General features: G+C 44.9%; 1 protein-coding gene across 1 annotated transcript in view; it reads left to right on the top strand.

Annotated features, from left to right (window-relative positions):
- The window catches only part of CCDC69 (coiled-coil domain containing 69), a 35540-nt gene extending 20696 nt beyond the window's left edge, over positions 1-14844 (top strand). The window contains exons 5-9 of the mRNA XM_060146488.1: positions 10776-10849; positions 11760-11861; positions 12346-12465; positions 13380-13477; positions 14450-14844. Coding sequence (XP_060002471.1) covers positions 10776-10849; positions 11760-11861; positions 12346-12465; positions 13380-13477; positions 14450-14627 — 572 coding nt within the window. The 3' untranslated portion in view covers positions 14628-14844. The remainder of the gene's footprint in view (positions 1-10775; positions 10850-11759; positions 11862-12345; positions 12466-13379; positions 13478-14449) is intronic.
- Positions 14845-17077: the final 2233 nt, after the last annotated feature.

The raw sequence follows: 17077 nt of genomic DNA, 5'->3' as shown, positions 1-17077 counted from the left end.
TTAACATCTTGTCATTAAACTCCTGTAGCACAGTTTTAGTAACTACGTAGCGTTCCGGTGTGTACCTTTGCTCATTTAACTGAGCCCCTCTGGTTAGGCATTTCGGCAGTTTCAAACTTTTGCCATTGTTTATAATAGCAGTGATTCTTACACGGTGAACCTCATTTTGTAAAATCTTGGCCACACTCATGATTTTATCATTAGAATAACATCCTAGTAGGGTTGGTATGGCAAAGTTTATGTACATATATCTTTTAGTTTGGTAAAATACACATAAGATTTACCATTAGTGACATTTACTCCATTCACAGTGCCCTGCAACCATCACCACTGTCCACTTCCAGAACTCTCTCATCCTAAAGGCAAACCCCATACCCACTAAGCAGTCACTCCCAAACCCCACCCTCCCCCTTCCAACCCCCCAGCAACTATCACTCTGCTCTGAGTCTCATGGCTGTGCCACTGCGGACACTCATGTAAATGGAATCGTACAACCCCTACATCTGGCTTCCTTCACCCAGCATAACACTTCCAGGGCTCATCCATGCCGCAGTGTGCATTTGCACTCCATTCCTTTTTCTCCCCCCATTTTTAAAATTATTCCATTCCTTCTTGTGGCTGAATAATATCCCATTGCCTGGGCACCCCACACTCTCTTATCCATTCATCAGCTGATGGATACCTGGGCTATGAACCAGTGCCACCAGTACAAGCACCTGCTTGAACACCTGCTTTCAGTTCCCCTGGGTGTACGCTTAGGAGTAGAACTGCTGGGTCCCATGGTAATTCTATGCTTAACTTTTTGAGAAACCACCAAACTGTTTTCCACAGTGGCTGCACCACTTTTCAGTTCCAGCATCATTGCACAAGGGTTCCAATTGCACCACATCCTTGCCAACACTTGTTAGTTTCCATTGTTGTTGCTATTATTATTATTGCCATCCTAGTGAGTGCAAAGTGGTATCTCATCATGGGTTTGATTTGCATTTCCCTAATGACTAATTTTTCTGAGCATCTTTTCATGTGCATGTTGGCCATTTGTATAGCTTCTTTGGGGAAGGTTATCTAGATTTTTTTTTGCTGTACGCGGGCCTCTCACTGTTGTGGCCTCTCCCGTTGCGGAGCACAGGCTCTGGACGCGCAGGCTCAGCAGCCATGGCTCACAGGCCCAGCCGCTCCGCGGCATGTGGGATCTTCCTGGACCGGGGCCCAAACCCGTGTCCCCTGCATCGGCAGGCGGACTCTCAACCACTGCGCCACCAGGGAAGCCCTGTCTAGATTTTTGATGCTATTGAAATTGACCTTGAAAATGTTAAGCCAGTTTTTCTTTAATCATCAGTATTTGTATGACTTTCCCCCAGAGTTATTTATCTTTTTAAAAACACAGTTAAGATTATTTTATATGTAAAATTTTATATCTTGTTCTTTTTATTTAACATTGTATCAAACATGTTTCCAAGTAATTCTTCTGCTACTAAAATGTAAAATCTAGACCACTGCATACATGGTTTTCCTTATTTCCTGTGAGTCTAGACATATAGATTTTTAACTATTGTAAGTAACACTGCACTAAACGTGTTTTGCGTAAAGATGTGCCCACATTTTACATTATATCCTTAGATTCCCAGAAATGGAATAACTAGAACAGAGGTCTGAACAATTTTAAGAATCTTGAAACATATTGCAACATTAGCGCAATTTTGAAATAGAATTGAAGCCCTTGCCCTGGGAATTTGAAGGGTTGCACTTTAATACTAATACACCCCGTGAAACTGGGTCTGTCACTGGACCTTAGTTCACTTTCTGTATCTCTAAAACCTACCTTGAATCTCCTTTCAGTATGTGTATCTCTAAAATCTTCCTTCCCTCCCTCTCAAGGCTATTATGGGAAAAGAACTTTCTTCTCCAAGCAGAGCATTGCTTTGATATTAATTTTAGCATTGTAAATATATTGATAAGAAAATTTTCCTACTGTAACAACCCCAGAGGGGAAGGGACTGCCTGTCTCGAGTTCTTCCCATCAGTCAGAATTCTTTCATACTTACTTTTAAATTGCTTGGCACCAATTAGGTGCTGCCTAAGTGTGTATTAAATGAATGACTAAAAGCACAGCAAGGGGGAAGTATAACTGGGAGAGGCTAGTGGTGGTTATTCACATTTGATAACCTTGTTGTCTTTTATTTTCTATTTTTGTTTTTATTTTTTAATTATTATACATTAAAATTGACTTTCTTATATACAGTTTCATAAACTTTAACACGTGTAGATTCGTACAACCATCACCATAATCCAATATAGAACAGTTCCATCACCCCCAAAACACTCTCTCAGGCTGCCCATTTGTATTCACATCTTCTCCTACCCCAACCCCTGACAACCACTGATCTGTTCTCCACCACTATGGTTTTGTCTTTTTGAGGCTGTTAGAGAAACAATATAATATAATTTTTAACATTGTCTTCTTTCCCTCATCATGATGCCTTTGAGAGTCATCCAAGTGGCTGGGTATATCAATAGTACCTTCTTTTTCATGGCTGAGCTGTGATCTAGTGTTCACTCATCCCCTTGTCCCTGGGGGGACAGGTCGTTTCCAACTTGAGGCAATTATGAATGGAGCTCTTCTAAACATTCGTGTACAGGTCTCTGTGTGTTCTTAAGTTTCTTGGGTAAACACCTAGGAGTGGAATGGATATCATAAATGTATGTTCAGCTTTATGACAAATGACTAAACTGCTTTCCTAAGGAACCATCATTTTACATTCCCATCAGTGATGGATGAGTTCCACTGTTCCTTTTCACCAACACTTGTCAATACTTTTTACTTTTTGCTGTTCTAATAAATAAACAGTGATGATGCACTGTGGGTGTAATTTGCATTTCAGTAATGACTAATCATGTAGAACATCTCTTCCTGTGTTTATTTGCTGTCTGTATAACTTCTTTGGTAAAATGCCTGTTCAAATCCTTTGCCCATTTTAATTAACTTGTTTGTTCTTACTGTAGAGTTTTTTTTTTTTAACATCTTTATTGGAGTATAATTGCTTTACAATGGTGTGTTAGTTTCTGCTTTATAACAAAGTGAACCAGTTATACATATACATATGTTCCCATATCTCTTCCTTCTTGTGTCTCCCTCCCACCCCTCTAGGTGGTCACAAACCGCGGAGCTGATCTCCCTGTGCTATGTGGCTGCTTCCCACTAGCTATCTATTTTACGTTTGGTAGCGTATATATGTCCATGCCACTCTCTCACTTTGTCACAGCTTACCCTTCCCCCTCCCCATATCCTCAAGTCCATTCTCTAGTAGGTCTGTGTCTTTATTCCCGTCTTACCCCTAGGTTCTTCATGACCTTCTTTTTTTCTTAGATTCCATATATATGTGTTAGCATATGGTATTTGTTTTTCTCTGACTTACTTCACTCTGTATGACAGACTCTAGGTCCATCCACCTCACTACAAATATCTCAATTTCGTTTCCTTTTATGGCTGAGTAATATTCCATTGTATAATGTGCCACATCTTCTTTATCCATTCATCCGATGATGGACACTTAGGTTGCTTCCACGTCCTGGCTATTGTAAATAGAGGTGCAATGGACATTTTGGTACATGACTCTTTTTGAATTATGGTTTTCTCAGGGTATATGACCGGTAGTGGGATTGCCGGGTCGTATGGTAGTTCTATTTTTAGTTTTTTAAGGAACCTCCATACTGTTCTCACAGTGGCTTTATCAATTTACATTCCCACCAACAGTGCAAGAGGGTTCCCTTTTCTCCACACCCTCTCCAGCATTTATTGTTTGTAGATTGTTTGATGATGGCCATTCTGACCGGTGTGAGTTGATACCTCATTGTAGTTTTGATGTGCATTTCTCTAATGATTAATGATGTTGAGCATTCTTTCATGTGTTTATTGGCAGTCTGTATATCTTCTTTGGAGAAATGTCTATTTAGGTCTTCTGCCCATTTTTGGATTGGGTTGTTTGTTTTTTTGTTATTGAGCTGCATGAGCTGCTTGTAAATCTTGGAGATTAATCCTTTGTCAGTTGCTTCATTTGCAAATATTTTCTCCTATTCTGAGGGTTGTCTTTTGGTTTTGTTTATGGTTTCCTTTGCTGTGCAAAAGCTTTTAAGTTTCATTAGGTCCCATTTGTTTTTGTTTTTATTTCCATTTCTCTAGGAAGTGGGTCAAAAAGGATCTTGCTGTGATTTATGTCATAGAGTGTTCTGCCTACGTTTTCCTCTAAGAGTTTGATAGTGTCTGGCCTTACATTTAGGTCTTTAATCCATTTTGAGTTTATTTTTGTGTATGCTGTTAGGGAGTGTTCTAATTTCATAAACATTTGTGTACAGGTCTCTGCGTGTTCTTCTAAATTTGTGTTCTTTAAATTCTTCTAAACATTTGTGTACATGTCTCTGTGTGTTCTTTAGTTTCTTGGGTAAACACCTAGGAGTGGAATGGATATCATAAATGTATGTTCAGTTTTATAAGAAATGACTAAACTGCTTTCCTAAGGGACCATCATTTTACATTCCCATCAGTGATGGATGAGTTCCACTGTTCCTTTTCACCAACACTTGTCAATACTTTTTATTTTTTGCTGTTCTAATAAATAAGCATGATGACTCACTGTGGGTGTAATCTGCATTTCAGTAATGACTAATCATGTAGAACATCTCTTCATGTGTTTATTTGCTGTCTGTATAACCTCTTTGGTAAAATGCCTGTTCAAATCCTTCGCCCATTTTAAGTAGCTTGTTTGTTCTTACTGTAGAGTTTTGAGAGATATTTATATATTTTGGATACAAGTCCTCTGTATTTGCAAATATTTTCTCCTAGTCTGTGTGGGTGTTTTGGTTTTGTTTTGTTTTCTTTTTCATTCTCTTAATGGCTTTCACAAAGCAAAGCTTTAACTTTGATAAATTCCAAAGTTATTTTTTCTTTTATCAATTATGCTTTTGGTGTCATATCTAAGAACTCTTTGCTGAACTCTAGGTAACAAAGATCTTCTATGTTTTCTCCCAAAAGTTATATGGTTTTAAGTTTTACATTTAGGTCTGTGATCCATATAATCATGTGACTTTTCTTTATACTGTCAACATGGTAGATTGCATTGATTTGAGTTTTCAAATTTTGGACTTGTGTTACAAAACCCCACTTGGTCTTTTTATATATTGCTGAATTTGATTTGCTAATATTTTACTGAAGATGTTTGTTTCTATGTTCATAGGGGCTACTGGTCTGTAGTTTTTTCTTGTACCATCTGTCTGGTTTTAGTATCAGGGTAAAGCTTGCCTCGTGGAATGAGTTGGGAAATGCTCCTTCCTCTTCTATCTCTAAAAGAGATTGTATAGAGTTGGTCCTATATCATTTTTAAATATTCAGTAGAATTTGTCAGAGAAACCTAAAGATTTAAACAGATACTTGACCAAAGAGGATATACAGACAGCAAATAAACACAAGAAAAGATGGGCTTGGACATTTCCTTTCCAGAAAGTATTTAAGTACAGATTTAACTTCAATAGTTAGAGGAATGTCCAGGTTATGTATTTTTTCTTGGATGAGCTTTGGAAGTTTGTAGTTTTTCAGTAATTGGTACTCTTTATCTAAGTTGTCAAGTTTATGTGCATAGGAATTGTTCATAGTGGTCCCTTAGTATTGTTTTAAATATCTTCTGTATCTATAATGCTATCCCCTCTTAAGTTTCTGTAATTGGTAATCTGTGCATTTAATTTTTTTTCTCTGTCAGTCTTGCTTGAGGTTATCGATTTTATTAATCCTTTCCAAGAATCAGCTTTCGGTTTCATTGATTTCTTTTTCCTATTTTTCTATTTTCAATCTCACTGACTTCTCTTTTTATTTCCTTCCTCCTGCTTGCTTGCTTTGTATCTAGTTAGCTCTTTTTTTTTCTAGTTTCTTAAACTAGAAGTTTATTGATTTGAGACCTATCTCCTTTTCTAACATAAGCACTTGGTGCTATAAATTTCCCCCTCAGCACTGCATTATCTGCATCCTACAAATTGATGTTTTATATTTTTATTTTTGTTCAGTTCAAAATATATTCAGGGGAGATTACCTTGAGACTTCCTCTTTGGCTCACTGAATATTTAGAAGTGTATTTCCTTCCAAGTGTTTGGACATTTTCCAGTTCTCTTTTTGTTACTGGTTTCCAGTTTGATTCCATTATGGTCAGAGAACACAGTTTGTATTTCATTTCTTTTATAATATTTTTCAGCTTGTTTTATGATTCAGGATATGGTCTATCTTGTGAAAGTTTCATGTGCACTTGGAAAGAATGTGTATTGAGTATTTTATAAATGAATCAATTAAAACAAGTCACTGACAGTATTGTTCAGTTTATATTTTTACTCTCTGTCTACCTTTTCTATCGAATACTGAGGAGTGTTGACATCTTCAACTGTAATTGTGTATTTGTTTCTCCTTTCAGTTCTGTCAGTTTTTGCTTCATGTAATTTGAAGAATGACTGTTCATGTATAAATATTTAAGGTTTGTTATGTCTTCCTGGAGAATGAACCCCTTTATCATGATGTAGTGTACGTCTTCATCCCTGAGAATCTACCTTATTCTTTTTTTTTTAAATTTAATTTACTTATTTTTTTGTTGTGCCAGGTCTTAGTCGCAGCAGGAGGGCTCTTTAGTTGCGGCTCACCAGCTCCTTAGTTGCAGCTCGCAGGCTCCTTAGTTGCGGCATGCATGTGAGATCTAGTTCCCTGACCAGGGATCGAACCCGCATCCCCTGCAGTGGGAGGTGGATTCTTAACCACTGTACCACCAGGGAAGACCCGAGAATCTTCCTTATTTTTAAATGTTTCTTTTCCACTCTTACTTTTAACCCACCTATGACATTTAACGTAGGTTTTTGTAGGGACCCTGGTGGTCCAGTGGTTACAACTCTGTGCTTTCACTGCTGAGGGCATGGGTTCGATCCCTGGTCGGGGAACTAAGATCCTGTGAGCCTCACGGCACGGCCAAAAACAAACAAAAAAAGTAGGTGTTATATCATGTCAATAGCACATAGTTGGGGTTTCTTTTATTTGGAGTGTTTAGGCAGTTTAATGTTGTTATTGATATGGATGTTGTTTTGGTGTTTGTCTTCTGTTTGTTCTGTTTTTTATCCTCTATTTTCCCTTCTCTGCTTTCTTCTGGAGTACCTGAACATTTTTTAGTATTCCTTTTTAACTTACCTATTCTCTCTTTTTTTTTTTAGATGTTGGGGGTAGGAGTTTATTAATTAATTAATTAATTTTTGCTGTGTTGGGTCTTCGTTTCTGTGCGAGGGCTTTCTGTAGTTGTGGCAAGCGGGGCCACTCACTATCGCGGCCTCTCTTGTTGCGGAGCACAGGCTCCAGGCAGGCTCAGTAGTTGTGGCTCACGGGCCTAGTTGCTCCGCGGCATGTGGGATCCTCCCAGACCAGGGCTTGAACCCATGTCCCCTGCATTAGCAGGCAGATTCTCAACCACTTTGCCGCCAGGGAAGCCCCCCTATTCTCTTTTACTGTATCTCTTTGTGTATGTATATATGTGTGTGTGTGTATGTGTATGTATGTATTAGTGATTGCACTAAGAATTACAATATGTGTAACAGTCTACTTAGAATTAATATCTTACCAGTTCAAGTGGAATGTACAAACCTTATCATCATATAGGTCTATCATCTCTCCTTTTTGTTGTACTTAGTCTTATGTATTACATCTGCATACACTGAATACCCCGTCAGACAATGTTATAATTTTTGCTTTTACCCATCATATTTTAAAGAGCTCAAAGGAAAAAGAATAGTCTATTACATTTACCCAGGTGTTTACCAGTTCTGTTGTTCTTCCTAAATTCCTGAAGTTTCAAGTTGCCCTCTGGTACCATTTGCCTTCTATTTAAAGAATTTCCTTGAGCAGTTCTTTTAGAGCAGGTCCATTGGTGATGAATTTTTAGTGTTTCTTCATCTAGAATGTCTTTATTTCACCTTCTTTCCTGAAGGATATTTTTATTGAAGATAGGATTCTTGATTTACAGTTCTTTTATTTCAGCAGTTTTAAAATGTTCTTATGCCTTCTAGTCTCTAAGCTTTCTAATGAGAAATCCACAACTCATTCAAACTTACTTCTTCTATGTAATGCACCATTTTTCTTTGATTCTGTTACAGATTTTTTTATTAGTTTTTTTAACACCTTTATTGGAGTATAATTGCTTTACAATGGTGTGTTAGTTTCTGCTTTATAACAAAGTGAATCAGCTATACATATACATATATCCCCATATCTCCTCCCTCTTGCATCTCCCTCCCATCCTCCCTATTCCACCCCTCTAGGTGGACACAAAGTACTAAGCTGAGCTCCCTGTGCTATGCAGCTGTTTCCCATTAGCTATCTATTTTACATTTGGTAGTATATATAAGTCCATGCCACTCTCTCATTTTGTCCCACCTTCCCCTTCCCCCTCCTCAAGTCCATTCTCTACATCTGCGTCTTTATTCCTGTCCTGCCCCTAGGTTCTTCATAACCTTTTTTTTAGATTCCATATATATGTGTTAGCATACGGTATTTGTTTTTCTCTTTGACTTACTTCACTCTGTATGAGTCTCTAGGTCCATCCACCTTGCTACAAATAACTCAATTTCGTTGCTTTTTATGGCTGTTATTTGTTTTTAAAAATGATACGTCTGAGTGTGGATTTCGTTGGGTTTACTTTGATGTTCAGTGAGCATCTTTAATCTGTAGGATTATGTTTTGCCAAATTTGGGAAGCATTCAACCATTCCTTCCTATAGTTTTTCTGTGCTGCATCCTTTCTGAGTCTTTGACTCAAATGTCAGATATCCTGGGATTATCTTTTGGGTTCCTGAGGCTCTGTCCATTTTTTTCCAATATTTTTTCACTTTCTTTCAGATTGGGTAATTTCTATTGATGTTCAAAAGTTCACTAGCTCTTTTTTATGTCATTTCTGTTCTTCTATTGAGCCCACCAAGTGAGTTTTTTACTTCATTTTTTTGTTGTAAAATTCCCTCCTTTTTTTTTTTTTAAGAAGATGTTGGGGGTAGGAGTTTATTAATTAATTAATTTATTTTTGGCTGTGTTGGGTCTTCGTTTCTGTGCGAGGGCTTTCTCTAGTTGTGGCAAGCGGGGGCCACTCTTCATCGTGGTGCGCGGGCCTCTCACTATGGCGGCCTCTCTCGTTGCGGAGCACAGGCTCCAGCCGCGCAGGCTCAGTAGTTGTGGCTCACGGGCCTAGTTGCTCCATGGCATGTGGGATCCTCCCAGACCAGGGCTCGAACCCGTGTCCCCTGCATTAGCAGGCAGACTCTCAACCACTGCACCACCAGGGAAGCCCCCTCCTAGTTTTAATGTTTGATTACACTTTCTAGTTTTCCATCCTTTTGAAGAGTGTTCACCCTTATTTCAGAGCGTTTGTATAGTGGCTTCCTTAAAGTCCCTTAATAATTCCAACATCTGTGGCACCTCACTGTTGGCATCTGTTGAATGTCTTTTCTCAGGAGGATTGAGATTTTCCCACTTCTTTGTATGCTGAGTATTGAGAAGTGCAAGCTGAGCAATTTTGTATTGCATTCTGGATATATTGGATGTTTGAATACATCAGATTCTGGGTCTTGTTTAAATTAAATGTACTGGTTGAGTGGTACTTTGAATTCTGATCTTCTTGCCCAGTCTGCCTGCTACCATTTACCTTTCAGAGTCTGAAAATAGTTGTTGCATCCATTCTGTCCTGGTTTTATAGCTAAATTCAGTAGACTGCATGGAGTGTGCTTCCTCCATCTTACCTGGAAACAAACCTGTCTTGATAGGCCAATTAATTAAGCCCATAATTTATAAAAATTAAGCCTGCGGTTTTTATATAGCTGATCTTATCCATTTTTGACAGCTCGATCACATTTATGTTACTGAACATTCTTTTCCTTGTGTCACTGCCCACTGTGACACAGGCCCCTTATATACCTGGGCCTTTGGCTGTACTACACTTTCCTGTTGTCTGTCCTATTTCCCATCCCACCCAGTGACTAGTCATTTCCCTCTTATCTTCTTTCAGCCAAGAGAAGGTTGGAATTTTCCAAAAGGAACTTTGTGGAGGAGGCAGGATGAAAAGTAAACTCTGTGAATTTGGAGAGTGATAAGTCCAGCTCTGCACAGCACTGCCCAGCCTGGAGAGCCCTTGCATGTCCTTTTCTCACCCCTTAGAGACAACTAGGCCAGGCTTCTTTTGACCCATTTCACAACTGAGTCAACAGGAGTTTTAGGTATTTCAAGTGATCTCCAGTTTTAGAGAAGCAGAATTAGGACCAGGTAGATTTCCTGGCCCCAAATCTAATGTACTTACTGTAGTTTTGTGCCACAGTTTGACAACTAATGAGTCAATGATTTTGTGATTTGGCTAACCCAACTTAGAGAACACTGGCCCTGTGCATTTTCCACAGCACGCTGTGGCCTGAGATTAACAGCCTGCCGCAGACCTTTGGATCTTCCCCTCAGCCAGGTGTGGGTGGCACCCACAATCTGGTAGGGTTCACAGTTCTTCCCAGGATCTCATTTGTTTCCCCTTCCATGAGCTTCTATTAAATATCTACTATGGTTCTGGTACAGCCCCAAGCCCATGAGATAGGAGGAGGAATAAAAGCATTCTCAGACTCCTGGTCCCCATGATCCCAGGGGGTCACCTGGGCTCTCTGAAGCTCATGGGGCCTGCCGGACAGCTTTAGGGTGAAGTGTCAGGGATCTGAGCTCACAGTGGTCTCCTTTCCCTCCAGTCCTCCAGGCCTCCCATGAGCAGGATAAAGAAGCCCTTACCCGCTCCTTCCAGGAGGCCAAGGCGGCCCTGCAGGTGAGACGGGTTGGGCCATGTCAGTCTCTGTGATGTGGCCACCACACTATTATATTAGCTCAGGAGGACTTGGTCTGAGATAAGGGTTGGCCTGTTTTTCAAGGGCCGCTGGGAGCATCTTGGAGACTTCATGGGCCTGGGGCCACAGTGTGATTAGAGCGATGGGTGGATGCACAGGGACCTGCGGAAGCAGGAGAGGAGGTGTCCAACCCAATCTGGCTGGTCAGGGATTTCCTAGAGGGATTGAGATCTAAGCTGGAGTCTGAGGGTGGGTTAGAATTTTTCAGATGAAGAAGGGTAGGAAGAGTGCCTTAGGTAGGAAAAATAAAATAAAAAGTGTTTAAAGGCATGGAGGAAAGGGAAAAAATATGGAGTACCTGTGGAATTGAAACAAGTCCAAGATGACTGTGTATAGAGTATAAGTGGGAGATAGCTGAGGCCAGAGAGGGAGGCAAGGCGCAGACGGTGGGAGTCTGTGAGCCATAGTAAGGGGGTGCACTGTCCTAAAGGCAATGGGCAAGGTTCGGGTGGAAGAAATCCTTGGCAGGGGAGCAGTATGGAGACAGGAATGCACCTGGCAGCTGGAAGAGTGATGTGACGTTGGCTGCAGGAGAGGCGTGTAGAGGGAGCAGTGAGAGAAGAGAAAGGGCAAGGACACCGAGCCCGGTTTGCATGTATTTTGAATGCCAGACTACCACCGGCCTTGAATGCCCTGACATCATCCCCAAGGGTATGGAGAGGTGGGGCTGTGTGTTTCGGGCAGTGGTTGAAGTAGCTAGAGCCTGCACTGTTGGGCAGAGCAACAACAGACTGAAGAACCCAATACTGACCCCTCTCTGTGGGGTGGAGAAGTCCACCTCCAGCCTTATGGGCCAGGGGTTCATCACCTCCATCCCACTCCCTTCTCCAGGAGACCACGGACAGACTGACCGCACAGCTGGAGGCCTTCCAGGCCAAGGTGAAGAGGGTAGAGGAGTCCATCCTAAGCCAGGACTACAAGAAGCACATCCAGGTAGGCAGCAGTTCACCCGCAGCTTCTCCTTCTTCCATCTCCAGGGAGGTCCAGGTCTGGGCAACAGGAAAGGCCAGTCCCTCTTCAAGGACAGGGCTCAGACCTGACACTCTTACCTTCACAAGGGTCTGGAAGAAACGGTGTCCCCGTGTCACTGAGGGGGAAGGTAAGGTTCAGAGAGAGGCATATAGGATGGTCAAGAGCTCAGGCTCTGGACTCAGAACTAGGTGCAAAGAGCAAACCTACCACTTAGCACAAGCGACTTGACCTCTGTGAACCATGGTTTCCCCATCTGTGATGGTGTGAGCACAACATGCACTATTGAATAGAGTAAGATAAAGCACATTAAGCACTTTCCATGGGCCAAGAGAGGGAGGTGACTTGTGAAAGAGCTGGGGGCAGAGTGGGGAGGAGGGAGGTCGCCCGTGCCCCGCTGCCCCCTCTGCCGGATGGTCTGCTGAGATCGCTCTGTGCTCCTGTCTAGGAGTACGGGAGCCCCAGCCAGTTCTGGGAGCAGGAGCTGGAGAGCTTACACTTTGTCATCGAGATGAAGAATGAGCGAATCCACGAGCTAGACAAGCGGCTCATCCTCATGGAGACGGTGGTCCGTGGCTGGCAGCGGCTGGTGGGGGATGGTAGCGGGGGCAGCTCATGCTTCTACTTTCTGGGCACTTCCTCTGTCAGGTGTGCAGAGGGAAGGCACTTTGAGGAGGGCCCAGCCTGGTCCATACCAGCTGTGACCTGCCACCTGTGCCGGCCCTTGAGCCGCTGAGGCTGGTCTGGGTCCAACAGTGCCTCCTTGTCATCCGGGTCCTATACATTTCTTGACTGCTCATGTTGCTGTCACTTGGGTGACGCTGGGCAGGTAGCCGGGCTAATCAGGAGGGGCTGGCAGATGTCACAGGTCGGGCAGGAGCTGAGGAAGAAGTCAAGGCTGAAAAAAAAAAAAAGTCAGACAGATTTGGAAAGCCAGAGTCAGCAAGGACAGGCCTGGGCAGTGGTGGGCACTGGGGACACAGGTGGCTTTGTCTCCAGGAGAAGGGAGGCCTTGGGAACCTAGGGTTGAATCCAAACGGATTATGTTACGTTGTCCTGGAAGAAGTTCCCTGTCCTCTTGTGTGGCGCACAACCTAAATTTTAAATCAGACCATCTCAGAGCTTCCCTATAAATTTTTTTCAACCATTTCTGTGGAACAGCATAACAGATACACTTACATTTTTATACATTAGATACTTTTGACTTTTGGAGAACCAAAATACTCTTGTGAACTGATGGAGATTTTAAATAGTAGTGGCGCTCTTCTTTTTTTTAATACTCATCTGGCAAAGCGAAAAGCTGGCAGTCCTGTGTTCATGCCTTAGCTGTATTGTTCCAAGTAATCTTATTGCTTCACGAAATGTGACATTTGGTCTCAAGTAAATCAGTGTTTTCAATGGGCACAGATAAGAGGGAGGTGACAGCACACATTGTGTCGAGTGAGGTTGGTGGCTTTCTGAGCTCGCTCTTACTTGTCACAGAAAGAAAAAAACCTGCTGTTGGAGGAGAAAATCACCACCCTGCAGCAGGAGAACGAGGACCTCCATGCCCGAGGCCGCAACCAGATGGCTGTGTCCAGGTAGCTGCTCCCACCCCCCTCCTCCCATCCCCCCCGCTTTTTTTGTGAACTTCCAGTTGGGAGAGTCTCCAAGAGGCCCTGGGAATGGATTGACGTGGGCCCAGGCCTGTCTGGGGAAGGCGGCTCCTCTTTGCTTGGGGGGTCAGCAAAGGGAAATCCCAAGGGACCGGCTCTGCCCGGAAACAGAAGTCACAGGGCTGATTAATATCTGTTTGTCTCCATCCTGGCTAAGTGGGCTTCATGGGAAAGCCCAATCCAGGAAGAAGGAACAGGAAGCGTAGGGTTCAAGAGGCCAAATGAATGAATGAATCGGTTGTAAGGGATCCGTAAATGAGAACTAAGATCACGTGTCAGATGTAATTTGTTGACTACACATTATCTCATCTAATCCTCGTAATTACTCTAACAGCCAGTCCTGTTCTCATTCCCATTTTACAAATTCACCAAGAGCGAATACCTTGTCCAGAGTTACACGTCTCAGTGGTGGAGCAGATCTGAACCCAGAGCTGTCTGCTAAACTTCAGACAAGCCTAGAATGGGACACTAGGGCCGTCTGTTCAGTTCCCCCAACTGGTTCGGAGGCTGAGAAAAGGCCGGGGTGGGAGTGGGGCTTGGGGCGGGGGGCGGTGTCTGAGGGCCACACTCCTTGGTCAACAGCTTTTCTTTCAACAGACCAACAAATTACATCCGACACATGATCTTAGTTCTCATTTACGGATCCCTTACAACCGATTCATTCATTCATCGGGCCTCTTGAACCCTAAGCTTCCTTTCCTTCTTCCTGGATTGGGCTTTCCCGTGGAGCCCACTTAGCCAGGATGGAGACAAACAGAGTTGCCTTTTGGGACAGGCAGACGGGGCGGTGGGCCCCCGGGGAAGGCTTCCTGGAGAAGTGGGCTGGTCACTGCAGCTGATGGAGACCCCGAGGGGCGGTTTCCCGCAGGCAACCCTGGGCTCTGTCTGTGTCCACAGGCAGCTCTCTGAGGACCTGCTTCTCGCCCGAGAGGCCCTGGAGAAGGAGTCGCAGTTGCGCCGGCAGCTCCAGCAGGAGAAGGAGCAGCTGCTGTACCGGGTCCTCGGGGCCGACGCCTCCCCCGCCTTCCCGCTGGCCTCTCTCACCCCCACTGAGGTCTCCTACCTCGCCACATAGCGCCTGGACCGCCGGGATGCTGTGGTCACAGCTTTCTCTCGAGGACTTGGCAGAGAAAACAGCAGGGGCCTCTTGTCCCTAGGAGGGGACAAGGGTGGGAGTGAGATGGGGAGCCAGGATGTGCGGCCAGTCAGCCCTGGGGGCTTGGGCCACGTAGACTCACCCTCGGGCTTCGGAGGCCCCTCAAGTTGGCGCAGGGGACAAGCAAGAAGAGCCCTTTCCTCCCTCCCCTTCTGTCTGTTCAGATCGGGGGGTTCTGAGGCTTTCCCCAGGGGCAGCCATGCCATATTGGTCATCTGACCAAGAGGAGACAACCCACTGGTCCTCACTTCCCGCAGCCATCCCCCCAAGCCCCACTCCCACCCCGGCCTTTTCTCAGCCGCTGAACCGGTTGGGGGAACTGAACAGACGGCCCTAGTGTCCCATTCTAGGCTTGTCTGAAGTTTAGACTAGGGGCTGGGGGGCAGGGGAGGACAGGGGCCACATGCTGTGAATCAAACTGGGGAGGGTGAGTGGCTGGGAGGGGGGCACTGGAGGCCCTGCCGACTGGGCAGTGAATCGGGCATGGCACCGGTCCCAGGCCCAGAATCCGGTCAGTCTAGGGGTTACCGGTAGAGCTGCTGCTCCTGGACCGGGCAAGGCTCACTGCCCTGCACTCCCGGTCCCTCAGCCTCAGTGCCATCAGGACACGGGGGCCACCTAGTGGATCTAAGTACCCTCGACAGCCAGAGCTGGAACCTCATCCCTGTACTGATGAGGAAACCAAGGCGGGGAGTGGGACCCGCAGAGCCAGGACTAGGGCCTCACCTGGCATCCAGGTTTCACCTTATCATACTTTTTCTTCCTCCCCAGGCTCTGGGAGGTCATGTCTGAGACTTGGTCTTTCTCCTCCTTGCTCTGACTGCCCCCCACCCTTACCAGTGCTCTCTTTCATTCCTGCTCTCCACTTAATTCCTTCTACCACCCCTGACCCCAGGCCCACGGATCCTGGCCCTCAGCCTCCCCGTCAGTGCAAAGGGGTGGCTCGAATAACTAACCCCAGCAGGACTGTCCAATCCTGACTGTCTGTGGATTCAAGATTCTTCTCAGGAAGTGTTGGGTCATCTGGAACCAATAACAATCCCACCCCTGTATAAGCATTTTAATTAAATGCTTTCATACACACCTCTCTCCTTGATCTGCAAAAGATCCTCAAAGCAGGTTCTTACCCAGCTTTAGCAGAGAGCAAACTGAGATCACAGGAGCCAATGGGCCATGCCTGGGGTCCCCCAGCCCCCCCGGACCATCACGTAGGAAAAGTCAACTCACAGGAACTGAGGTTTCCTCTGTCATCCCAGACTGCCTTCTTCATTCCCCCAGATGTGGGCTTCATCCATTTCTAGTTCTAGGGGTTCAGATGTGACTCTGTTTCTTCAGCCCTGGGCAAACAGGTTTTCCAGGAGCCTTGGGGACAGCTCTGGAGTGAAACACACACATACTTCTTCCTATAACTTTTCCCAAAGCCTGACTAGGATAGGCTAGTTCATTGGACGTTAATGGTCACAACCAAGAAAAGAATGGGTAGCCAAGTAATTTGGGAAACTCTAGGTTCACTCAAGTTAAACAGCTCTGCAAACCGCAGGATTTCTCAGAGGCTTTAAGATGCTAACATGCACTGCAAACTCCCAAGGAGGAAGCAAAGCGTCCAGCATCTCCTAAACATCTTTGACCAAGTTTCTCCCCCAACCTGAGCACTTCAGCCTGCAGAATGCACTTTAGAAAACATCGTTCTAATTGAGAGCGTTGAGGGCTGGAGAAGGGGCAGGTTGTGGGAAGTGGGGTTTCCCTCATGCAGCCCGTGGTGGTTGTGAGGAGGTGAACTGAGGTCCTACCCTCACCCTGGGGCAGGCAAGCTATGGAAACTAAAAAACACGTGATAGGGCTTCCCTGGTGGCCCAGTGGTTGAGAGTCCGCCTGCCGATCCAGGGGACACAGGTCCATGCCCCGGTCCGGGAAGATCCCACATGCTGCGGAGCGGCTGGGCCCTTGAGCCATGGCCGCTGAGCCTGCGCTCCACAACGGGAGAGGCCACGACAGTGAGAGGCCCACGTACAACAAAAAAACAAAAAAAACCACGTGATACTGCCTTGATTTGGCCCCTGTTTTTCTGGGAGAGGGTGGAGGTGGGTCCTTACTCAAGGCCTCTGCTAGGGGCAGGGATCCTTGAGGAGTAAGTCCTGGGGCCTGGGGGGACTCACCAGCAGTTCTGGGCTCCTCCTCAGGTACTGGGGCCCCACGGGCCCTGGCTTTGCTCAGGCTTGGCATAAAGGCTGGCTCAAAGGCTGGCTGTCAGAATAGGGTGAGGCCTGGAGTGAGGCCATGAGGCTGAAACAAGAGGTGAAAGCAGTGATGGGCTGGCAGAGTGTAGGGGGTGAACGTGAAGGTTCTTTCTGCTCTGCAAGGGGCACCTC

The sequence above is a fragment of the Lagenorhynchus albirostris genome, chromosome 3 (genome assembly GCF_949774975.1).
Source record: "Lagenorhynchus albirostris chromosome 3, mLagAlb1.1, whole genome shotgun sequence".
NCBI classification, from domain to species: Eukaryota; Metazoa; Chordata; class Mammalia; order Artiodactyla; family Delphinidae; genus Lagenorhynchus; species Lagenorhynchus albirostris.
Note: the sequence above shows the minus strand (reverse complement) of the source record. Positions and strands in the feature narration are given on the sequence as shown.